Source organism: Crocuta crocuta, unplaced genomic scaffold (genome assembly GCF_008692635.1).
Source record: "Crocuta crocuta isolate KB4526 unplaced genomic scaffold, BGI_CrCroc_1.0 scaffold130, whole genome shotgun sequence".
NCBI lineage: Eukaryota > Metazoa > Chordata > Mammalia > Carnivora > Hyaenidae > Crocuta > Crocuta crocuta.
Genome location: NW_027527920.1, coordinates 1,866,595 through 1,893,563, shown reverse-complemented (window position 1 = coordinate 1,893,563; position 26,969 = coordinate 1,866,595). Strand labels below are relative to the sequence as shown.

At 36.6% G+C, this 26,969-nt stretch overlaps 1 protein-coding gene across 1 annotated transcript in view; it reads left to right on the top strand.

Annotated features, from left to right (window-relative positions):
• The window catches only part of NEO1 (neogenin 1), a 173,911-nt gene that overhangs the window by 37,745 nt on the left and 109,197 nt on the right, over positions 1–26,969 (top strand). The window contains exons 6-7 of the mRNA XM_077749000.1: positions 21,462–21,616; positions 23,183–23,303. Coding sequence (XP_077605126.1) covers positions 21,462–21,616; positions 23,183–23,303 — 276 coding nt within the window. The remainder of the gene's footprint in view (positions 1–21,461; positions 21,617–23,182; positions 23,304–26,969) is intronic.

The following is a 26,969-nucleotide window of genomic DNA, read 5'->3' as shown; positions in this document are numbered from 1 at the left end:
AACAAAAAAAAAAAAAAAAAAAAAAAAATGCAACTTACCCAAAGGAAATAGGAGGGAAGTAATGGCAAGAGCAAAATTAATAAAATAGGAAAAACCATTCAAAACAGAGAGTTTCAACAGTCAAAAGTTGGTTCCTTGAAACACCTGATAAGACTTAAATACAAATCTTGACAAAGGTCTTTGTTTAGACCAAGAATGTGCAGAACTACAGCTTACAGACCAGATCTACCTGACTGCTTATTTTTGTATAGCCTGTGAGCTAAAAATAGTTTATACAGTTTTAAATGGTTGAAACAGAGTAGTATTTAATGATATATGAAAATTGTATGCAACTCAATTTTATTGTCCATAAATAAAGTTTTATTGGTACACAGTCACATTATTTGAATATTGACTCTAGCTGCTTTTAATGGAGTTAAGTAGTTATGACAGAGACCACATCACCCACAGATTCTGAAATACTGTCTGGTTCTTTTCAGAAAAAGTTTCAACTCTGTATAAACTCTTACAGATCAACAAGGTAAACAAAGACAGATAAACCAGTAAAAAATCAGCAAAAGACTTGAATGGCTACCTCACAGGTCTTCAGGTGGCTACTAAACATTTGCAAAAGTGGTTATCATCATTAGTTTTCTGAGCTAGGCAAATAAAAGCTACAGTGAGATACTACTGTACTCCAGAGTGGCTAAAATTAAAGAGACTAGCAATAGCAGGTGTTGGTAAGGATGAGGAACACTCTGATATACTGCTATTAGGACTTCATTTTAGAATACTGTTTGGCAGACTATACTGAAATTGCACACAAACATATCTTTTTTTTTCTGAAAAATTTTAAATGTCTTATTTTTCTGAGAGAGAGAGAGAGACAGCGTTAGCAGGGGAGGGTCAGAGAGAGAGGGAGATACAGAATCTGAAGCAGACTCCAGGCTCTGAGCAAGCTGTCAGCACAGAGCCTGACACAGGGCTCAAACCCACAAATGCAGAAGTTGGACGCTTAACCAACTGAGCCATCCAGGCGCCCCGCACACAAACTTATTTTATAATATGATGGTAGTATTCCTAGGTGTATACTTAAAGTAAATGTAAAAGTATATGCATCAAAAAACACACAATACTGTTCTCATCAGCTTTATTCACAGTAAATCAAAACGGGAAACAGTTCCAACATCTATCAACAGTAGAAAAGATAAGTAGTGTTTTTAATCTGACGGTGGCATATAGTCATTGACAGTCCATTGCTGCATTCAATAACATGGATAAATCTCACAAATACCATTGAAAGAGAGAAGCAAGGCACAAAAGAGTACATACTGTATGATTCCATTATTATGAAGTTCAAAAATAGACAAAACTAAACTATGGTTTGAGAAATCAGGATAGTGATTACTTTTAGCCAAGGACAGGGTAGTGACTGACTATCGCACTGCAGGACCACTGGTATTGTTTCTTAATCTGGATGGTAATTAAAATAATTGAACCTGTACTGTTAATGAGTGTCACATGAGGTCTTCTCTTTTTTATTGTCTACACATAAGAAGTCATTATGTACAAAAAAAGTTTGGAAAATTTTATTTTGAACTTTGTCCCATAACTGAAAGTATTTTCTTTTTCAAATGAGGTACCAGTTTCTGAGAAATAGTTGGAAATTATATACATAAATATTTATATAGTTATTTCTATGTATATATGGTCATACCTGTCTGACTTCTGTTGTTTTTTAAAAAGTTATAACCACAGGAAATGCCATAGTGAGTGTTAATGCAGAAAAAGGTTGTAAGTTCATTCTTCATCTGTTAAATGTTTCACATGTATTTTTTTTATCATTAACTCTTGGGATTTCTACACATGCTATGACGTGAGTTAGCCCATCGTGTATTTCCTGTCATCTCAGATTGCGGATAACACCCATTGGTCATGAGTTGTTTTTTTTTTTTTTTTTTAAGAGGAATTTTTCCTTTTCTCTTACAACATTCCTAACAGTCTGTGATACACATCTCTACTCCCTCCCTCATGCACAAAAGAAAATTTTCCATTTGTATTCTTGTGAGACAAATTGATAAATTCTAAGTTGGCCTCCTTGATTTTGTCAATACTCATAATAAATGTGTCACTGAAGTTTTAAATTCTACCATCTTTCTCTGAAGTTAGAGCCTAATGTCATTCTACATTTACCCTTCTACTCTATCTGCTCTCTCTCCACATCAAGACATTGATCTCCCCTTTTCTGCCAGTCTTCTGCTTGATTTCATTTCTCTCTCATGAGTTACAGTATTCTGCTTTCATTTATTAGAACTCCTAGTTTTCTTGGCTTAGGATAAAATAAAATCCTTGTGGCATATGTATAAAACATTACCAGACCTGGGGCACCTGGGTGACTCAGTCAGTTGAGTGTGCCACTCTTGATTTCAGCTCAGGTCATGATCCCAAGGTCATGGGATTCAGCTCCACATCAGACTCAGCACTGGGTGTGGAGCCTGCTTGGGATTCTTTCTCTTCCCCTCTCCCCAAGTCTGTCTGTCTGTCTGTCTGTCTGTCTTTCTCTCTCTGTCTGTCTAAAAAAGAAGGGAAAAAAACCATAACCAGACCCTTCATATAAAGTCAACTTTTTTTTTAATGTTTATTTATATTTGAGAGAGAGAGAGCACACACAAGCATGCGATGGGCAGAGAGAGATGGAGACAGAATCCACAGCAGGCTCCAGGCTCTGAGCTGTCAGCAAAGACCCCAATGCAGGGCCTGAACTAACGAGCCCATGAGATCATGACCTGAGCCGAAGTCAGATGCTTAACTAACTGAGCCACCCAGGCACCCCTAAAGTCAATGTTTTCATTGTTAACTGAGAGGCACCAACTGAGAGTAGTTAAGAGCAGTCTTCAGGCCCAGCATGCTTGGGTTCTAGTCTCATTTCTGTCACTCACAGAAATGAGAACGTAAGTATTCTGTAAGTGACAGAAATGAGAACATGGGCAAGTTATGTAACCTACCTTTGTCTTAGTTTCTTTTATCAGTTCAGTAAGTTGTTATAAGGATTAATTAAATAAACTCCTGGCATTCTTCCACCTGAACCTGGGATGGAACTAGAAGTCATCTTTACCAAACTGCATGTAGTTTCCTGAACATACTATGATATTTGATAATTCTTTTCTCCTGTATCCTCACACTCTCAGCTAAAATTTTCTGATCATCCTTCAAGATTAGTTCTAACCTCAAACCTGCTATCTTTTCACAATCATCCTCTTACCCTCAGGTAATTATGAGGTCTCTCGCAATAGTTCTCTTTTTACCAGTGTTTCTTATTGATTTGTTTGTATGCCTTTTCCCATTGCTGTTAGACTGGGGTCCTTATCAAACAGGGACTGGTCTTAATGATTTATCATAATGGATCATTAGTAAATAATTATTTTATGAATGAATGAAACTTTGTGTTGAAATTGTGACATGTGACAACTAGGATGAGTTCATGTTTGTGGTTACTTTATTACTCCTGTTTTCCTTTGCACCTTGTTTTTCATAGACTTGGGGTATAAAAGAAATTACGATTAAAAAGTCTAATAGGGACACCTGGGTGGCCTCATCAGTTGAGGATCTCACTCTTGATCTCTGCTCAGGTTGTAATCTCACAGTCATGAGATTGAGCCCCACCTCCAGCTCAGCACTGACAGCATGGAGCCTGTTTAGAAATCTTTCTCTCCCTCTCCCTCTGCCCTGCTCACATGCTCTCATGCTTGTTCTCTCTCTCTCTCTCTCTCTCTCTCTCTCTCTGTCTCTCAAAATAAATGAATAAACTTAAAAAGTCTTCTAAAAGCTTATCCTGGAGGAAGATGAATCATTACCCTAATTTATATAATTGAGGTCCTAATTGCCACATTCATATATATATATATGTTTATAAACAGTGCTTTTTCATCTGTATTGCCATTCTTGACCTTTTGATGCCTTCCATAAGCCAACATAAACCTTGAAAGTACTAAAGCCAGTAAAAATGAGCTTTCTTCCAAATGGCTGCTTAGAAACACTTATATTCCTGGGTGGCTCAGTTGGTTAAGTGTCTAACTTTTGATTTTGGCTCAAGTCATGATCTCATGGTTTCATGGGTTTGAGCCCCACATCAGGCTCCTCACTATGATGCGGAGCGTGCTTGGGATTCTCTCTCTCTCTCCCTCTCTCTCTGTCTCTCTCCTTCTCTCCCTCTCTCCGTCTTTCCCTGCCCCTCCTCTGCGTATTTACACAATCTCTCACTCATTCTCTTAAAATAAATAAATTTTAAGGAAAAAAAAAACCCTTATATTCTTTATTTGCTGTCATAATTCAAGACTGTGCATTGAATCCCATCATCTTTACTTCCAACCCCATGAGACGCTCCACTACTTTGTCTTGATAACACTGTATTATCCCGCTTCTCCTTTTGTCTGTCCATTTCTCTCCTTTTCTGAGCATCTTTTCTTCACTTCAGTGTGCTCATTAAAATATTAGTGTTCCACAAAGTTTTGTCTTCAAACTATGCCTCTTAATACTCATGGTTTCTGGGTATAACTTACATGACAGCAACTTCCAAATTCCTATAGCAGACCCCTTGCTGAGCTTCAGACCTTTCCAGTTAGGGTCCTTCAGACTCCACATGTCCAAAGTTGAACTTAACTTTCTTCCTTCAAAATCTTTCTCTGATTTTCTATATATTAGTGGTGTCACTGCCCACCTCCTCACTTGTGCTAGAAACATGGGTATAATTTTTGATCATTTCAGTCTTTTTTATTTCTTCCTACATCTAATTCATTCGGTTCTCCTTCTCTTTGTCTTGACTCACCTAGTGCCAATTTAGTTCATCTCTTTCCTAGTCTATCTTAGTATTCTAACTGGTCTTTCTTGTCCTAACCTGGTTTTTTTTCAAATCAGTTTTATCAGAATAGCAGAAATGACCAGAATCCTTCCATTAAAATCTTGGAAAAATAACTGCCACAGATAAAAGTGGAACTTATAAACTAATAAGAACCAAAAGAACACCTCTGTTGAAAAACAGGGGAAAGAAAAGATAGTCTGTTTTCTTTTCTTTTTTTTTTTTTTTAATGTTTTTATTCATTTCTAGGAGAGAGAGAGACAGTGTGAGCAGGGGAGGGTCAGAGAGAGAGGGAGTCACAGACTGAAACAGGCTCCAGGCTCTGAGCTGGCAGTCAGCACAGAGCCCGACGCGGGGCCCGAACCCACGAACCGCGAGATCATGACCTAAGCGAAAGTCGGACGCTTAACCGACTAAGCCACCCAGGCGCCCCGAAGATAGTCTGTTTTAAAAAACGAGATGAAAAGGAAAGTTTACCTGAAAAAGTTCAACTTCACAAATAGTAGAAGAAATGCAGAAGTATCTGTTCCTTAGCCCATAGTGCCATGTAGGTGCTGCCAAAGCAAGCACCTTTTTTTTTCTTTTGGAGAGAGAGAGAGAACACAAGTCAGGGAAAAGGGCAGAGGGGGGTGAGAGAATCCTAAGGAGGCTCCATGCTGAGCATGGGGCTTGATCCCACGACCGTGGAATCATGACTTGAGCCCAAAATCAAGAGTCATATGCTCAACCAACTGATCCACCCAGGCTCCCTTGTAGAGGTTGTTTTTTTTTTTTTCAATGTTTATTTATTTTTGAGATAGAGAGCATGAGCTTAGGAGGGGCAGAGAGAGAGGGATACACAGAATTTGAAACAGGCTCCAGGCTCTGAGCTGTCAGCACAGAGCCCGATGCGGGGCTCAAACCCACAAACTGCGAGATCATGACCTGAGCCAAAGTCAGAGGTTTAACTGACTGAGGCACCCAGAGTTTTAAAATGCTAATCTACTCTTGGCAAAATTACAGTAAAGTGAGGATTCTCTTGCATTGCTGGTAGTAGTACAAATTGGTATAACCTTTTTGTTAGGGCAGTTTGGTAATATAATCAAAAGTCTTAAAATTTGTGCATCCTTTGGCCCACAATCCTACTTCTAGTAATTTCTCTTAATGAAATAATCTAGGATGTGTGCAAAGATTTATGCATAGAAATTGCAGTGATAAAGATTTTTTGGAGTGATACATATTTAATGGAGAAGAATTACTATATGCATCTAACAAAAGTCATATTTTAGAAGATTATTAAATGGCAAGATCATATGGTTTGAATATATTAAATAATATTTGTGTCTTAAAGTTATGGTATAAATTGGGTCATACCTTTGACTTTCATTTACAAATGACCACAATTAGCAAGAAGCCTTAAATATCTTCCTTTTGAGGTCTTATATGTAATTTTCAGAATATTGCATGTTTACTTATCTTGATGGAGTCATTTTTCTTCTAAATGTCAAGCAGAAAGAGAACTAGAGTCTGATCAATCCAATATTGCCATTGCTTTTTTTTTTTTTTTAACATTTATTTTTTGAGAGACAGAAAGAGACGGAGCATGAATGGGGAGAGAGAATGGGGCAGAGAGAGAGAGACCCAGAATCAAAAGAAAGCTTCAGGCTGCAAGCTGACAGCACAGAGGCTAAGGGGAGGGCTCAAACCCATGAACTATGAGATCATGACCTAAGCTGAAATCTGCTGCTTAACCAACTGAGCCACCCAGGCACTTTGCTTTTTTTTTTTTTTTAATGTTTATTTATTTTTGAGAGAGAGAGAGTTGGAATGGGGGAAGGGCAGAGAGAGAGAGGGAGATAGAATCTGAAGCAGGCTTTAGGCTCTGAGCTGTCAGCACAGAACCTGACGTGGGGGCTCAAACTGACAAACCACAAGATTGTGACCTGAGCCGAATTCTAGGCGCCGCTAATATTGCCCTTGCTTCTCACAGTACTTTAATTTCAAGGGCAACAGCTAGCTTCTTAGAAGACCCATGTGTTTCTTTTCTTTGTGTTGTTCCTTCTGCCTAATGTTTTCTTCTTTCTACCCTCTTGCCTGGCTTTTCTAAGAAATCTCTGAAACTCTTGCTCCTGTTTACTCCCCATGTTTGCATGGTCCCATTTTCTCCCCACCTTCTTCCATTACGTACTCTTTGATATTGCAAATATACTTTGCATATATCTTTCTCACTTTACTTGTCCACATTTAAGTTTTATATTTTCAGTTTGTATATCTTTCTTTCCTACCAGCTCCTTGGGGACAGGTCTGCATCATTTTCAACTTTTTGATCCATAGCACCTCATATAGTGTCTGACATTACATTTTTTAAAATGTTCATTTATATATTTTATGAGAGAGAGAGAGTTTGTGAGCAGGGGAAAGGGGCAGAGGGGAGAGAGAGAATTCCAAGCAGGCTCTGCACTGCCAGCATGGAGCCTGATGTGGGGCCCAATCTAATGAACTGTGAGATCATGACTTGAGGCAGTCATGAGACAGCCTCCCAACCAACTGGGTTACCCAGGCTCTCCTGACAGTACATTTTTTACAACAAATGGGTAAGGTAGTTGGACATTTTTATAATATACTATCTGTATCCAGAATTTTTAAAAATTTCACTTTATAGATGCTTCATTTTTTAAGACATTGCTATAAGTCAGAAATTGTTTGGGGCGCCTGGGTGGCTTAGTCGGTTAAGCGTCCGACTTTCACTTAGGTCATGATCTCGCGGTTGGTGGGTTCGAGCCCCACGTCGGGCTCTGTGCTGACTGCCAGCTCAGAGCCTGGAGCCTGTTTCAGTCTGTGACTCCCTCTCTCTCTCTGCTCATGCTGTCTCTCTCTCTCCTAGAAATAAGTTAAATAAATAAATAAATAAATAAATAAATAAATAAATAAATAAAAAAGAAAAAGAAATTGTTTTACATTTGTTTTATAATCTTTATTGGGACCTGAATCACTTTGAATCGGTGTGCAGTTCTTACATTTTTATCATACCAGCGGTCATGTTAGCTTTCAGGTAAATCTCTTATTTTACAAGCTTGAAATAATTTTCTAATAGTTGTACAGATTTATTCTGAAGTACAACAGCTTCATTTCTATGGGAACTAACCACCTTCAGGAGATAACCTGCAGGTATTTTAGAAAAGATGAGGAATATCCACATGAAATAAAAAGAAATATGATGTAAGGTTAGAAGCTAGATTTATGTTGAATACAGATGCATGTTTCAGACATGAAAATGCTACAAAATAGAAGAGCCATTCATATGCCCAAAGATCCTGCCTGTTTACTGTTTGTGCATTAGTCAAAGTGCAACATGAGAAGAATTCAACTCTATTGTACTTTTATGTCACCAAATGACCCTAATTAGGAGGAGGCTTTTGGGACAAATAAGCAGGAATCATGGTATAGAAATAGATCCCTGGTTTCTGTAAGACCACTGAGAGATCAGGGACACCTGGGTGGCTCAGTAGGTTAAGCATCTGACTTCGGCTCCAATCATGATCTTGCAGTTTGTAAGTTTGAGCCCTCTATCTGGCTCTGCACTAGTGGTATGGAGCCTGCTTGGGATTCTCTCTCACCCTCTCTCTCTCTCTGCCCCTTCCCCACTTGCACTCTCTCTTTCTTTCAAAATAAATAAACTTTAAAAAAAAAAAAGACCACTTAAAAAATCAACATTACCTCATAGAAGGAATATGGTATGATGAAAAGACCTGTGTTTGGAGGCATGTCCCTGTTTCCCAGTCTCTGGCCATGTAACCTTGGTGAATTCATCAGTTTACTTGAGCCCCATTTTTCTTATTTGTAAAATGGAGATGAGAGTGACTTCTTTTTGGTGATGAAGAAGATGCCTAGTACAGTGCCTGGTGCTTTGTGGGTGTTTAGTAAATTGCCTCCGCTAATGGCCCTGGGGTTCAAAGACTCTTTCCTTTCTGTCTTAATCCTCTTTACTTGATTCTTCCTTTGATTTCTTTTTTGTCTATTTATCTAGATTATACTTCCTCCTTAGATTATTCAAATGGACATCTCAGATGACTTTCTGTTTTGGTTTTGTCCCCATTCCACAACCATCAGATACCCTTGGCTCCGTTTTGTTATCCGTGAACCAGGCCAGTCGCACTCCACTCTTAGGCCCAGTTTTACTCATAGGCTCTCCTGCTTATCTGCCCTGGCAGATTGGACAAAATCTTAGTACACTTTTTAAAGTATTTGTTTAAAGAACATACGAATTGCAGTATTTGGGCAAAGTCACGCCTTTTCCAGTTTAGTCACCAGGGAGAAGTTTTGGCTGCCATCCTTGGCATTACTCTACTTCCTAGTAAAGTTGTCGGTCTTGAGCTCAGAATTTCAAGTTTAGCTTACTCTGGGTCTATTATTCATTAATTTTGGTATCTTTTCTTGAATCTGTTATACATTCAGTCTTTTTGAGTGAATGTGTTCCACATAATATTTACTATCTTACTAGCTATACTTCTTTTACTTCAAGGGGTGCTATTGAATTTACCAGATTTGGTAAAGAGATCCATGCCAAGAAGAATTTTAGTAATTTTAGTCATATTGACAGTTAGCCTCTCATATTAAGCACATTGAATCTCTTAAACTTCTCATTTTCTTAATTTTAGTTGTTTTTCTCTTTCTTTGTTAAAGAAGTGATAGCCGGAATTAGGAACTGCAGGAAAAGTGGAACAACTTTATGAATTAAAAAATGCCACCTTCTACGAAAAATTGAACTCAGAAGCTCCTGAATGGGTGATAGAAAGATATCTCCCAGTGAGAAGAATATGCGGGATTGGTTTCTTCGTCACTGCAGATTTCTTCCCTGTTTATCCACTCCCACCCTTCCCATTAAGTGTTTATTGCTGACACTTTCAGGTGAACCCAGTTTATGCACAGGAAAGGAATCTTGCCCCAACCAGAATATCTTATCAGTACAGCACAGTTACCCTCAATGTATATGAAAGCTAACTACCCTGCATGGATCTAAATTCTGAGAATAACTGACAGAAAGCTTAAATGAAATTAAATCTGACCTGCTTTTTTCCCCAATCCCCATTGTTAATGATAATGAACACTTTATTGGTCTTTCTGTCCAGAGAAATTTCTGAAGGTGAGATCATGTCAGTGCTTTTCAAACTTTTTGGAGGTAGGAGGAGGGAGGGAATTCAAGAAAAATTTATTTTGTAGGCAAGAAACTTAATATAGATAAACATGGAACTTCTCTAATGGAAGCTGAGTAGGATGGGGATAGTCTCCACCCCGCATCGCCGCATGATGGGCCCTGAGGGCATTTTGCTAAGTGAAATAAGTCAGAGAAAGACTAATACATATGATCTCACTGATACGTGGAATCTAAAAACAAAAACATAAAAACCGTCAACAACAGAAAAACCTGAATTCATAGATACAGAGAATATCTAGATTGGTGGTTGTCAGAGGTGGGGTATGTGAGTTTGTGAAATTGGTGAAGGTTGTTGGTACTTGTTTATGTGAGGCTTCTTTCACAAAGCATAACATTTTAAATTCATCCACATTGTTGCATATAATAGGAGTCTGTGTCTTTTTGTTGATAAGGAGTATTCCTGTTATGGCTGATCTTTCCCCAAAGTGGTTGTCCCAGTTTCTGTTTCTGCCAATAGTGTATATGAGTTCTCTTTGCTCTGCATCCTGGACAGCATTGAGGGTTGTCAGTCTTTTTGTTGTTGTTGTTGTTGTTGTTTTAACGTTTATTATTTTTGAGTGAGAGACAAAGACAGGAAGCAAGCAGGAGAGGGACAGAGAGAGAGGTAGACACAGAATGGGAAGCAGGCTCCAGGCTATGAGTTGTCAGCATTGAGCCCAACGAGGGCTCGAACTCACAACCTGTGAGATTGTGAACTGAGCTGAAGTTGGCCGCTTAACTGACTGAGCCACCCAGGTGCCTCTCCCCGTTTTAAAAACAATTTTTTTTAGAAGGTTGTCCATCTTTCTAATTGTATTCATCCTGGTGGGTGTGAAATGGTATCTCTCTCGCTTTAATTTGCACTTCCCTGATGATTAATGATGTTGAATATTTTACCATCTGCTTTTTGGTCATTTTTGTATCTTCCTTTGTGAAATATCTAAGTTTTTAGAGCGTTGATTTTGTATGTAGACGATGCATCTGTTTGTCAGTTGTATTAGAGAATTTTTTATTGTGTTAAGGAAAAGTCTATTTATTGGTACTTGAAAGATGTGAGAAGTAGAAAAGTTAAAATATTTTTTTTAATTTTTTCTTATTTAAATTTTTTTTAATGTTTTTTGATTTTTGATAGAGATAGCAGAGTGTGAGCAGTAAAGCAGTAGAGAGAGAGAGGGAGACAACAGGATCCCAAGCAGGCTCCAGGCTCTGAGCTGTCAGCACAGAGCCCCATGCCAGGCTCAAACCCGTGAACTGGAAGATCATGACCTGAACTTAAGTCAGACACTTAACTGACTGAGCCACCCAGGCACCCCCTAAAATATTTAATAATAATAATATCAAGCCTTTGCTTCTAACAAACTCCTAAATGATGCCAATGCTATTGTTCCCTGTACTTTTAGAATAGGAAGACTATAATGTATACTTTAACTAGACATGCCATAGTTTAATTATCATCCTCTTGATTACATTATTGTCCTGCCCCCCACCTAAATAGTACAGCAATGCACATTGAAATTTCTCCATGAGAGAGATGTTCTTGAATGTTTTAAGTAGACAGTCATAACCATGGTATACTGGGAGAGGGGAGGGGCAAGGAGATATTTCTCCAACCCCACCCCTATATTTGTATTTTTTTTCTTATTTCGTTGCATTATTAGAACTTCCAGTAGCATGTTGAATAGCCTCATTGATAGTGATTCTCTGACAGGAATATAAAACTGATACAGCCATTGGTAATATTTATAAAGTTTTTAAATATGAGAACACCTTGACCCAGTTATTCCTTTTAGGAATCTAGTCTTCTGAAACTCTTAGACATGTGTATAAAGATCTGTGTGTAAGAATGCATATTAAAGTGTTACTGGTAAAATAAATTATGGTATAATCAGACTGTGGACCATGGTGCTACTGTCAGAAAAGAGAGGCTCATAATACTAATAAGTGAGAGAAACACAGGTTGCAGAAGAGTATTTATTGGCTAATCCATTCTATATATTGAAGTGTGTGTGAGAGAGGGAGAGAGAGAGAGAGAGAAAGAGAGAGAGAGAGAGAGACGTTTGGAATACACAGAAAAATGTTGGGAAGCTTACCCACCAAAATATTAATAGTGTTTATCTCTGGAGAAGATAATGGTATTGACAGGTAGTTTGTGGCTTGGTATGGAGAAGGCTTTTTTGTTTTCTGTTCTCTCTTTTTTGTATTGTTTACACCTTCTATATTGACTGAATAAGTAGTCACTCAGCTTTTAAAATTAGAAAATGTGGAAAGGAGAAGGAGAAAAGAAAGCAAAAGACACTCTCAGTCCACAGAAAGAACTAGCTGTAAGAATACTAGGGAGAAGCAGGGAGCAGACAAATCCAAACCAGGAGTCAATAAACTTCTTTTAAATAGGCAGTCTATGAACCTAGAAAATTCAAAAAGCTCAGAAACATAAATGGTGAAGTAAAATTCCACCTCACACCAAGTAGGATGGCTACTCTCAAAAAAACAAAACAGAAAATAACAAGTATAGGTGACGATGTGGAGAAATTGATTGGAACCCTTTTCTACAATTAGTGGGCATGTGTAGCCACTGTCAAAACCAGTATGGTGGTTCCTAAATAGATTAAAAATAGAATTACCATAGGATCCAGCAGTTCCACTTCTGAGTATATACTCAAAAAGAATTGAAAGCACGGTCTCCAGGGTCAACTGTACATTCATGTTCACAGGAGCATTATTCATGATAGCTAAAATGTTAGAAGCAACCCAATTGTTGCAGATGAGTGGACAAGCAAAACATGGTATGTACGTACAGTACAATGTTATTCAAGCCTTGTAAAGGAAGGAAATCCTGACACGTGCCTTATAACATGGATGTACCTTGACATTATGCTAAGACATATGATTGAATTCATATGAGGTGCTTAGACTAGTCAGAATCATTGAGACAGAAAGTAGAAGGGTGGTTGCCAGTGTCTGGTAGAGAGAGGAGGAAAGGGGTGTTACCATTTAATGGGTTATTGAGTTTCAGTTTTACAAAATGAAAAGAGTTGTGGAGATGGATTATGGTGATGATTGCCCAACAATGTAAATGTACTTAATACCACTGAACTGTATACTTAAAAAATGGCTTAGATTGTACATTTTCTGTAATGTTTATCTTACCACAGTTTTAAAAATCAAGGGGAAGAGCATGTGGTAACAAGTCACTGTCCATCTTTCTTTATTTGCCAGTTTCCCAGTTATCCTCTTGAGAGGTAACCACTGGACCAATTTTTTATGTATTCCTCAGTGCACCAGTAGTTAGTCATATCTCTCTCTATTTTGAATTTCCATCTATATAACACTTACTAAGCATGTCTTTATTATCTTTTTCCTTCACAGCATCCTTTAAAATGTTTTTGTAACTTAGTAGTGGCTTATTAAATATTTGTTTAATGAGTGAGCAAATGAATTAATTCAGTGGTCCCAGAAGGCACAAGAATTGGGGAGCTCTCTGTTTATATGAATTTGATAATGTATATATCAAATTTGAGTGACTGACCCAAAATACAGGGTTCTCACACTTTACCATGGTTGAAAATAATACCAGAGAGCTTGTTGAAATGTGGATTTTGTGGCCTCATCTTTTAAGGTTCTCAAGTATGTGATATGAGGCCCAACACTCAGTGTTTTTCTAAGGCTCAGTACTTAACTTTGTGTATCTCTTCAAATAGTGTGTGGATCTCACTTGGAAATACCTTATCCTAAGTCATTTGTATATTGCTACAAAACTGAAAGCAGAGAACTGACAAATTGAGTACAGCTATTAAGGGATCACTTCTAATGTACTTACAGTACCAAGCGAAGGTGACCGTCCTTGAGGCTTGAGTACCTTCTTTGTCTAGGTGTGGCACACAGCTGATGTTCATCATAGTAATATTGTGACAGCATGCAAAGATTAAGTATGTTCAGTCTTAGAAAGGGAGCTTATGTTTAGTAAAGATTTTTGTGAATTCTTAAAAAAAATTACTTGTAGAGCACAGTTTCTCAAGTTTAAGAACGTTAAGGACCAGAAGACCCAAAGTCTGAGTGACATTGCATTGGGATTGAATTCTGCAAGCACAGAGCTAACTGGTGTGTTTACCATGAATATGAGTGCTGAAATAACATGCTTATTAAAATTTTACATTATCATAAACACTTAAAGGCAACATTTAAAATTCATGCAGAAAATTCACAGATAGCAAATAATAAATTTATTAACTCTTGTTGGAGAAACAATGGTATGAAACATTGAATCTGTGATAAACTTGAGAATCCTTGAGAAAAATTTTTCCCTGAACATCTTTTCTCTTACATCTTTTCTCTTTCTGATTAATGGAAGTTTTAGAATTCAAGTAACCATTCATGCCAACAAATAGACATTGAGCATGTGTTTTGGTTTAGACCAGTGTGTTTTCAATGGTAAATAGGGCAGGGATAGCCAAGAATAGGGAGAGAAGTAGATCAGGAAATGTTTTTAGTTAAGGTCCTAAGGATAGGTGAATACCTTTTAGCTAAGTTGAGGGAGAGAGTTAAGGAAATGTGATGAAGCTGGAGATGTGGGGAAGGAAGGAAAGACAACTTCAAGGTCATGTGGCAACTTTGTCACAATGTTGCTCCATAGTTATAATTTCTCCTATTTCCTCCTGGAGATTAAGGAAAACCTATTCACCTTCATTGGAATGAGAGTCTTTCTTGAGAAATGTTGGAAGTCTCTAATGTATTTTTCTTTGTTAGTTGAGACGATACTTACAGCAGACTTGTTGATTAGATTGCCTTACGACATCCTGAAGGAATTTAAGCTTGTTAAAATGCTTGTGTTTTATTTGTTGGGTTTTTTTTTAAGGACTTACATGTAATTTTGTGAATTATTGAAAAGCTTAGGAACAGCAAGTGTGCAGTTTAAATAAAATGGACAGAATTGATTTATTTCTTTACTTAAAGAGGTTTTTAAGAATTTCAGTGCTTAAACCTTTAAAATCAAACAATAGAATTCCAACAATTCAGAGGTAATCTAAATGAAAACCGTTATAATCTTCTAAATAAGAAGATAATAAAGTAACCTTGAAACATTGGTGTTGGCCCTACATTGTTTTCTGTTTGAATTTAGTGGCAATTTCCAACGTTGCAAAACAGTGATGGAATTAAGTGATGTTTCCAGTAAAAGAATTTTGCAAGTATAATATGTTTTAATATTAAATTCTACTTGTGCATTTAGCAATTAAAATTATTCTTGTAATGATGATGGCATTAGAAGGGATAGGGAGCTGTCAAAGAGAATTTGAAGCTTAATTATCTCTTTGGTAACATAATGCATAATCTTCCATTACAACGCTTATTTTCTTATGGTAATTGACTCATTTGCTCTCTGGTTATCAATTTAACTTCCCAACCACAAACATCTGCTCTTACATTGTGTTTAATTGGTGTGAATACTATCTACAGAGAAGTTAAAATCTAGAGAACATTTTAAAGGCTATATTTTGTAATTCATGAAAGGGAAAAGTAAGTGATGAATTGAACATTGTGATAATTTTGTTCTAATAGTCTTTGAAAATCTGTTTACTAAAAATGCATGCTAAAATTATATTAATTGGGCTTTTTTTTTTTTGGAGAGGATTTTGCTGTGTTTTCCAGAATTACTTACTCTGCCTTACGGGGCGTCTCAGTCCTTGAGACTCAAGAAATACATCATTTCCTCAGAAACATGATACCCTAATGGTTAAGAGCGCAGGCTTTAAAGACAGACAAAAAGTGTTCAGTGTGTTACTGATGAGGTCTTGGGGTGATGGTGGGGTGGTCCGGAGCCGACGGCCAAGAAAGAATTCTTGAAGACGTCTTTGGTGCAAAAAAAGTGATTTTATTAAGGAACAGGGACAGGACACGTGGGAAGAAAGAGCTTTGCTGGGGTTGTGAAGAATGTCTGATTTCATACTATGGCGTTGGGGAGGTAAAGTCAAATGGGAGGCCTCCAGAGGGACTTTGATATGCTAAAGAGGACTCCTAAAATATTTGCCTCAAATATTTGTCAATTGTCTGTAGGTTATAAGGAAATTTACTTTTACCTGCTATTAATTTCTTGCCTATTTTCCCCATTTCACTATGGAAGGGTGATGTTGAGGTTCCAGGAAACTGAGTCTACAGGTTTCTGGAGATCAGGATATTGATAAGATTATCTTTTCCTACTGATATTTGCAAACTGATGGAGACTCATGTCCTGTATGACTGTGATCTCTATCAGTTAGCCATTTGTTTTCTTTCCTTTTCTTTGTCCTTGGGCAGCCAGGAGTGCCTGAGGAATTACCACACTGAGCCCACTCAGGGGGCCAGGTTTGCTAGCTTGCGTTTTGCCCATAGCCACTCCCTCATTAGTATTTAATCTAAAGATGAGGGGTGGAGACGAGTTGTATGTGTTTGCTTGTAAGTTTTAAAATGGGAGGCTAAACCTTAAAAATTTTTTAAATGGTTCCCTGTAGGGGAAGAGAGAGAACAGGGTGGAGAAAGCAGGGTTAGGAGCAAGACTTGTTTAAAGATACCTTCCTTTCGTAGAGTTGAGATTTTAGGAAGTAATTTCATAAATGGGAAAGTAAAATGAAACAAATGACTCTAAATGTATATGTATCTAGTTGGTAGTGTAGTCACACAGAAAGTTATAATTCCAAGTAAAAGTTATTATTACAGGGGTGCCCGGCTGGCTCAGTCAGTTAAGGGCCTGACTCTTGATTTCAGCTTAGGTGATGATCTCACTGGTTTGTGGGATTGAGCCCCATGTCAGCTCTGCACTGACAGCATGGAGACTGGGATTCATTCTCTCTCTCAAATAAACATTTTTTTTAAAAAGCTACTCTTACGAATAAATTTAAACTGGTAATTGGACCATATATGTCTAATGAGATATATGCTGAGGAAAAAAACCTACAAAAATTTTCAGCTGCTTTCCAGTATTATATTGTTGGTAGAAATATTGGTTATTCTGAGCCTACTGAGTGTAAGATAAAACATATGAGTAATAAGTTGGTGTCAGTGAGAATGGATATTTTAGCATGAGACAAAAGAAATACAGATGTAAAATTATTAAGATCTAATTAAAACCTGTGGTTCTGAATTTAATTAGTTAACAGAATGAGATCATGATCAATTTTATATTTAAAAGTACATAATTGCTAGCTCTGTCCACAAATAGGGCCTAAAACTGTGACCAGAAAATACTAAAGACCACTAGGATCATGTCAGAAAGGACTCAGGAACTTTCAGTGGACTCAGGCTTTCAGTCAGGAACGGGATAGTTTGAGAATCAAAAGAATAATAACTTGCATGGATTGAAGCAAATCAAATTTATTTTAATCCATGAAATCATAGGAATACTTTTTAAAAAACCGTTCAATGATTACCTTCAGTTGGGAGAATATTAGAGAGCCAGAGCATTATTTTGAAAAATTGATAAGGGAAAAAAATCAAGCATTTATCCTGCTCTTTCTTTGAGAGGTATATTTAAGGATAACAGAATAATTGATGAGGGGATATTTTTTATAGAAGGAATGACAGAATAAAAACATTACTATTTCATAATATCTGAGACTGCTAACATCACAAAAAGAGAGATCGTCACATGTTATGAACTCTCCTGATGGAAGGACCATGGCACTACTTATGAAATAGTCTTGAAAAAATAAAAAGAGGGAGCCCAACTCCGATCAAGCTTCTACATTTAACTGGTAAAAACAGGATGAATATGTTTAAATACCATCATGGCATGCAGTCAGCAAAAGATAGACTGCAGGAGACTTTATAGAGCAGATGACTTCTACAGCAAATTCATTGCAAACAAAGATAGGAGATAAAGAACAAACATGTAGGTTAAAAGAAAGGTAAGAAACAGATTAATACAATGAATGTGCCTTATTTGCCCAATTCAAATAAATCATTTTTTTAATGGAGGCCAGTTAGTGAAATTAACTAATTGATGATACTGAGAAATTATTGTAGAAACCAACCTGATGATGGTATTATAGTTTTGTTTAGAAATGGGAATTCTTGTTTCATAGAGGACCTACTTAAATACTTAGCTATGAAATAATGTAATATCTGAGATTTGCTTTCAGAGTAACCCAGGGAAAGACATGGGATAGGTTAGGATATAGATGATGAAGTAGCACTGGCCATGAGTTGATAATTGTGGAAGCTATATGACAGGTACATGGGGTTTATTATTATTTTCTCTAAAGTAAAAAGTTAGAGAGAGAACATAAGGTTTAAAGTCAGACTGCTTAGGATCAAATCCAGATCTGTCACTGACTAAGCTTTGTGACCTGATGGAGCTACTTAACCTCTCTATATGTTAATGTCCTTATCTATAAAATGGACATAATATAATAATATCTAAATAATAGGTTTGTTGTGGGAAATAATGATAATTGGAAAGTACTCGTGAATATTAGCTGTTGTATATCATATATATAAAATACAGTAATGTTGCAATTGGTTGGAGACCATGGTGTATTTAGGAACAGTCCAGTTGAATTCCTTATTTACTTAGGAGCAGATGGAGACCCCTGATCAACAAAATTTCTACTGGTAAAACTAGAGCTCAATTGTAAATCTCTAGATTTCAGTCATTGAAGTGTCTTTACAATGAGTCATTATTGAATAACATTCAAATAAACTTAAATATCTGATCTTAAATAAGGAACACTCAGGATTGAAAATGTTATTTTTTCCTGTATCTAAAATTTATTGCACTCAGTTGAAAACTCTGGGTTCTTCTTGTTTTCCATTTTCTTTGAGGAAGAACAGATAAACTTAACCAAAGGTGAGTCTGAATTCATCTGGAATTTGAAAAAAAACAAAAAACAAAACACGAAAAAAACTTAACTAACAATATGAGGAAAGTTTTGAGGAAATATTTTAAAATATTGTATAGTTACAATCATTAAGGTTTTGGTTCTGGTACAGGAATAGACAGATCAGTGAAACCACATAGTATCCAGAAATAACCCCCCCTCAAGAGTATGTAGGATTTTAATATTAAAATGATTTCAGGGTACCTGGGTGTCTCAGTTGAGTGTCCAACTCTTGATTGCAGCTTAGGTCATGATCTCAGGATTGTGGGATTGAGCCCCACATCAGGCTCTGTGCTGCCATCATGGAGCCTGCTTGGGATTCTTTCTCTCCCTTTCTCACTTCCCCTCTCCTGCTCATTCTCTCTCTAAATATAAATTTTTTTTAAAGTTTAAAACAAAAAAACTGTTTCAAATCAGGTATTCTTTTGGGGATTACTGAGGTTGCCATTTAGAAAAATGTAAAGCTGGATATTTGGTGAAGTCCAGATTGTTTCACAGACATACTAGAAGAAATTGTGAGTGAATATTTTTATAGTGTGGAGGCAGGGAAAACCTTTGGAGCAAGAATAATAAAATGTAGATGCCAAAAAATGGAGAACTGATAAATTTTACCACATACAAATTGAAAACTTGGGTAGAGCAACAGGTGCCTTAAGTTAAAAGATGAAAGAAAAACTGGGAAGAAATATTGGCAGTGTATATGAGACTACTATTAGTATATTAGTGTATTAGCCTGGGTCCAGCCAGCAGCCAAGAATCACACCAGGAATTTGAACAAGGAAATATTAATATAAAGAATTATTGACTAGTATAAGTGTTTTCACTACTAAAAAAAAAAAAGTAGGACCCTAAGGAATATAGAAGGTACTACCTCTAGGGCAAAAGGGGAGAATCTAAAAAGCACACAGACTTGGAAAAGGGCATCACTGTCTGTGGTTGCAATTCATACCTTGGAGAGAGTATAATTGCTTCCAGAGAACACAGACAGTCATGAGCCAAGCTGGTCCACAGGAGATCTTCCAGATTCCACAGACCTGACCTACTGTGTGGAAAGTTACCTGCTGGGGTACCATGGGTCTGACTGATAATGAGCAGGAAGTTGCTTCTTAAGATTATGCTTTCTTTCCGGCCTTGGCTCCTGCCAATTTCTGGGGTTCTGCCTACTTGCTGTACTCTTTCTCTTCATTAACCCAAATTATGAAGCTTGTCTGCACTTCTTTCTAGGACCTGCCCCAGTCTAGCCCTCTAGCCAGTGGAGTAGGCCAGAAAATGAAAAAAAGACCAAAGCAGATTGGAAAGGAAGAAACACATTTGTCTCTATTCACAGACAATGTGATTCTTTATGTAGATAATCCCCTAATTGTCTATAAAAAGCAACTAGAACTAATGAGTGAGTTTAGCATGAGCATAGGATAAAAAGTTATATACATAAATCACTTCATCTCTACATTATTAGCAGTGAACAGTTGGAAATTAAAAAACAAATAAGTATGAAAAAAGTAGCACCAAAATACTTAGGGAAACACCTAATAAAGTGTGAACAAGATTTGTATATTAAAAACTAGGAAACAATGGTGAGAGAAACCACAGAAGTAAATAAATGGGAGAGGTAATCAAATTCAGGGAAAAGAAGACTCGATATAGTTAAGATGTCAAATTGCCACAAATTTAACAATCCCAATTGAAATCCCAACATGCTAACCACATTTTAGCTCAAGTGTTAAAAAATAACCAAAACAAACAAACAACTGCTGTTGTCATTGTTGCTTTTTTAAATAGAACTAGCCTACAGTGGCACTTACTGCCTCAGGGAGGCTTATCAGTCGAAATTTTGAAATAAGGATTAATAAGACCCCTTGTTAAGGATGTTGTATAGGAAATTACAGCGTTAGGTTGGAGGTTGGACTAAATGATCTATTCCTGTCCTTCTAATTCAGAGTCTTACTCTGTTATTTATAAGTCATTGACTTACAACCTTAGAGCAGGGAGAGAGAGACTGGAATGTTCAGACTTTTTCAAATATACTTAGCTTTTCTGCCAAAGATCCTGTCATGCTCTCCCACCCTTAAAAACTATGTCATGCAATGAGGGATGTTACATGAGTGAACTATTCTTATATAGGTTGAGGCCTTAGCCTCTCATATGACATTTGTATTCCTTTTTTGTTTTGGGGGGGGGGTTGTTGTTACTCAGATGATTGACAAGAAAAATAATGTCATTTTTCTCAGTTTTTTCAAAATTTTGTTATGGTTCTTCTGAAATGGTATAAATGTTAGGGAAGTAGTCTTTTTAATACTCATTTTTAGACAGCTTAGGATATTCATATTATCAATTCCTTCAATATAGTCAATTTAGTGAATATTTATCAACTAGGAATCTCAAAAATTACAATTATTCTTCCAGTTAATTGTATCAAAATGCAATTCTTAAAGATATTGTTTTCCAGCATATATTTTAAATATATATTTGTTACATGCTTTTGTAAAACTATGTGAAAGCCTCAAATAATAAGTAAAAATACTGTGAATTCTGTAATTTAAAAAAATTGCTTAAAATATGAATAGCTAGCTATTTTTATTAATATCCTAATTTTCTTTCTATTTTAAAGTCCAACCAGAATTCCTGAAACAGCCTATGAATATATATGCTCATGAGTCCATGGATATCATATTCGAATGTGAAGTGACTGGGAAACCGACTCCAACCGTGAAGTGGGTCAAGAATGGGGATGTGGTTATCCCGAGTGATTACTTTAAGATTGTAGTAAGTATTTTTCAGAGGACATTAATCTCTGAAACCTTTACATGTCTTTTTTCTTTTTTAATTTTTTAATGTTCATTTTTGAGAAAGAGACAGAGCGAGACAGAGCTCAAGAGGGGTAAGAGAGTAAGGGGAAGAGACACAGAATCTGAAGCAGGCTCCAGGCTCTGAGCTGTCAGCACAGAGCCCAGTGCAGGGCTCGAACTCATGAACTGTGAGATCATGACCTGAAGCTGAGTTGGTCACTTAACCAACTAAGCCACCCAGTTGCCTGTTACGTGTTTTTAAATGCAGTCACTAAGAGATCTGTTGTCTTCCACATGCCAGTTTATGTATTGCAGATGAAGATAAAAAAAATATGCACAGAATGTAATCTCTTCACTGACTGATAAGAAAGCTGAGCCTCGACATGTTTGATAGTTTACGTAGATCACATAGTAAGTCAGTAGTTGAACTAAGCCCAACATCCAGATGTCCTGGTCAGAAGTCTGGTATTCCTGCTCAATCATGCTAGCACTCTTAAACACAGCTGTCACTGTTTTCTTGGTAATGATTATCCCATGTGTGCACCTGCTGTCTTCATAGTTCTATTCAAGGGGCAGAAGTCTGTCCTTCATATATACTGATGCTCGAGCCCTTCAGAATAAGCATGACCCAAGGTTGTGACAATAGATATAGATTCTTAAGAAGTAAATAGCGTTAAATCTATTTAAGAATACTGAACCATTAATTGCTTTTTGTTTTTTATATAGGGTTAAATGCTTATAAATATTGTCTACTATTATAATTATCATTATTTTAATCCTAGTAATAAAAATATCTAGGTTTTGGTAATAAGGATTCATATCTTAAAGTGCATATATGATATTCATAGAATTAATCGGAAGTAATTATGGTTGTTAATGATGTAAAGTCTTATTATAAATTTCTCACATTAGTGATTCATTCCTAGGAAGAATATATTTTCTATTTTGAAGTACATAATCTTGTATGTTACAAAAAGTAATTCACAAGTATTTAATTAAAAAGCAGTGTGTTACAGCTAAATTGGCATTTTTTTACTCTTATTTTCACAGTATTCTTAAAAATCTTAAAACCTTATAAATAATAACAACAATATTTGGCATTTATATTACTTTATAATTTAAGGGAAGCCGTATATATGTGGCCTCATATAACTTATTGTAGTCTAATCTGTTAGATCTAATGACATTAGAGATAATTTTAAGAAAGTGCCTTGAATTCACAAATTCAGACTTTTGTTGTGGTCACATGGTATTGTATGTCAGGTACCTTTCCAGGTGAAGGTGTAGGTTTGCAAACATTGTGGATATTACTTTCCATAAGGATTAAGTTCTTAATTGATTAGTTCCAGTGTTTCCTGTTCTAATCAGTTAAATCAGTACCTTGTCAAGAAAAGTCACTTAACAGGTACACAGATAGATAATATTTTAATAGCTGAATCATACAATTTTACTTGTTCTTCCCCAGAAAGAGCATATTCTTGAGATTTTCAACTAATGTTCATCAGTTGAATCCTAACATTTAATGTATGTTTTTCATTCTCAGAAGGAGCATAATCTTCAAGTTTTGGGTCTGGTGAAATCAGATGAAGGGTTCTACCAATGCATTGCTGAGAATGATGTTGGAAATGTACAAGCTGGAGCCCAACTGATAATCCTTGAACATGGTAAGAGGGGCTGAAATAGTAAAATGAAAGAGACTGACTGTGTTGAGGACCTAGTATCTATCACAATATCTATTATCCTAGGATACCTCATGATTAATAACCAGTTTGTAAAGGCCAGTATATGGCATAGCTAAGATGAAATGAAAACAGTCTAAATAATTTCTTTTGCTTAAAATGGCCTAGAAACACAACTTTGGATAACGTTGAAAAGAAAAGCTGTAGTTACAGTCTTAAACAAATGTTCTTCACATTTCAGTCATTTTAATCTCACAAATATATTTCTGGTCTGTTAAAATAGAAAAACTTTACTTAAGGTAATGTTTATTTTGCATTGAATTTTTCCAAAGTAAAAATAACTTGCCTTTTCTGATTATCACACACAAAAAATGCTTACTGTAAGTTCAGGCAACATTGAAAAGTAAAAACACGGGGAGAAGGCCATACCCTGTATCAGTGAGAGTCAATGGGGAAACCAAACAATAATTTGAACAGATGATCTTTAGTATACAGAACTATGAACTATAATGGGATTAGAGTAAGAAGGGGTTGGCTAGCAAGAAGTAAAGAGAACTCTAGTGAATATAAGAACAGCAGATACAAAGAGCAACCACAACTGTAGGTCTGAGAGGAACTAAAATCTAAACTTTGTTGGAGAGACTGTGCCCGTGTCTCACTGGACAACAGAGAAATTGCTGTGCAGTCATGCTGTTGAAACCTGCTCAGAAACCAGTGTCTAGTATGCTAGAGAAGACCAGTCACAAGGGGGTGTCTCACCGAAGCCTCTCTGCTGCAAAACCACCTGAGGGTTTGGAGTGTTGGGAGAAGCGCTCTGTACTGATAAAATTTAAAACCTGTGTCCTCTGCAAAGAAAAGGTAGATAAATGGAGCACCTTCATTTTTGCGGAGCAGACAATCAAGTATGAATTTGGAGTTGAAAGGCAGTAAATTGGTGATGGGACATGCTCCATATCATGCCTTCTAGGAGGACTACATATGAGCCTGCACGGATGTGTATGTGGTTGGAGGACACATTTTCTTAGAACAACATCCTGTGGACATCTTCCTATGTCAGCAAATATGTAGATCTCTATCAGCATTTTCCATTGTTGAGCAGTATATATGCACTTTGTTTTGTATAAGTGACTCCCTATTAATATTTAAATTGTTTCTTATGTTTTGCTATTAAGAACAATGCTGTGCTGAACTTCTTTATGTCATTCTTTTCTCACTCTAAATTACTAGAAGGTGAATTGTTGGATAACAGTTCTGTGTCAAATTGATAAGGATACCTGTTGGGTGTATTGTTTATTTGTTTTAGCAAAGAGCATTTTCCATTTTGTGGAGTTGTCAAGAGTACATAGAAAAGATGATGTTTTAGACATGTAATCTGGTATCTGAGTCAGATTAAGTTCAGGTTCCAGTGTGGTCCCAGCTATATAGCCTTGTTGGGAAAGCTAAGTGGCAAAGATGGCTTTTCACTAAAATAGCATATAGGATTTTTATATGTTCTCTGTTGAAAATGCATTTGAGAGTACTATTATAAAAAGGAATAAAATATTAGAACTGTTCTTTTTCTTCCTGTATTTGTGATTATACCTTTCCCTATTTATTGAAAGTGATTTAGTAGAAACTTCTCACTTTTCCATCTTGGCAGAGTGCTTGAGTATGATTACCAAACCACATATGAAGTTAGATAGGCTTGTTTCTTTTTATTAGTGGCAGTGGTTTTCCTTGGTAAAATTTGTGAGTCTGTTGGGATGATTTACATGGAACTAATAAATAAATAAATAAAGAGATTTCAGTATATTTGTGTTTGAGATTACCCTTATAGATTTAACTCTACTAGTATAAATGGTTGGCTTTGCTAGGAGGTCCCTAAGCTAAACCTAATTGGATTTTCCTCTGAAAATGGGTGGCATGATAATTATAGTTGCAGTGCGTGTTTTTTCCTTTGTGAGACAACATTTCAAAAACAGGCAGCATTTTTGGGCTGGCAAAATTTTTTAGTAAACTTGTCAGGGATGAATTAAGAATGCATGATTATAGGGAAGAAAGTGTCATGTTGCTAATTTTGCTATTTTAATTTGCAAGATAAATATTTATGTGGGAAAGCTAAAAAGAGAGAATATAACAGTTTATAAGGTCTGATCTCTGGCTTTCTGGAGTTTATAATACTGTAACAAGATGTAAGAGCTGTGTACAATTTAATACCAGTCCATAGTAAGTGTTATTTTTATAGTACAAATAAAGCATCAAAGCAGTTATACAGTTTGGAAGAGAGGAATTCTGTCTGTGTGAGCAGGAAAATTTTTTCATGGAAAGTGTCTCCTTTGTAGTAGTCCTTGAGTTATAAGATTTCCGTCTGTTAAAAAGAAGGGCTTGGGTCAGTATGGAAATAGAGTAGAACACCTGTACCTGTAGGAAGATAGCCTGTAAAGGCAGAATAAGATCAGATTGATTATGACCTTGATTGTAAATAGTCAAAACAGTACAGTAGTAAGGCAGTCTGATGATAAAGTCAAGTTTATTTGGAAGAAGTCCATCTGAAACTAATATAATACTGTATTTTAACTAACTGGCATTAAAATAAAAAATGTAAAGCCAAAAAATAAAAATATAACCATCCCACACACACAAGAAAAGAAATAGGTGACAGGTTGGAGGGGGCATCTACTTGAAGGAATATTGTTACACATTGTCATATAAGTAGTTATACTAGAAAAATAGAAAGGATCCTAATAAAAAAGATATTGGTGATTTATTTAATCTAGATTTTTATCAACTGATTGGATAGTAAACATTATTATAGAGAAGTCAGAAATACTTTCCAGGCTTTCTCTGGGCAACTAGAAGAGTGGTAATACCTTTCCAAAATAGAAAAGGAAGGTGAAGGAAGTAGAAGGGGACTTCTGCTCATGTATAGAGAGTGGACATAGACCATCCCACTCTGACCTACAATAAAAAGCTGGATGATTTACAAAATCGTAATTTTTCTGAGTCCATCAGAAAGCTGAGCTTGCAGTGCTACCAAGTAAGCTAAAGTCTGAAAAATTGAACACCCCCCTGCCCCCAGAGAATGGGTCATTAATTGTTTCACTTTGGCAGATCATGAAAGAGATGGCGCTGTAAAAGTAGATAAGAAGAAATCAGCTAAAGTTGTAACTGATAAAAAAGTATGAACTAGTTTGGAATACCTCAGGGCCACAGATGAAAGAGGAGTTCACACAGGCTTACAAATACGTATCCCCAGGCCACAAGATAATCATTGTGAAGACTAGCAGCAAGTCAGAGACTTGAGAAAAGTCATTTTGGGAGGTGCCTGGGTGGCTCACTCGGTTAAGCTGACTCAAGCTTAGGTCATGATTTCACAGTTTGTGGGTTTGAGCCCCACGTCAGGCTCCGTGCTGATAGCTTGGAGCCTTGAGCCTGCTTCAGATTTTGTGTCTCCCTCTTTCTCTGCCCTTTCCTGACTCACACTCATCCCTTTCTGTCTCTCTGTCTCTCTCTCTCAAAAATAAATAAACATCAAAAAGGAAAAAAGAACAGTCATTTGGTAGTGAAGAGATAAAAAGAGGTCATCTGTAGGTGCTGGGAGTTAGGTGCACCACCCCTCTCATTTACTCAAATTCCTTTAAGCCTCAAACCAAGAGAAGAGGGACAGAAAGC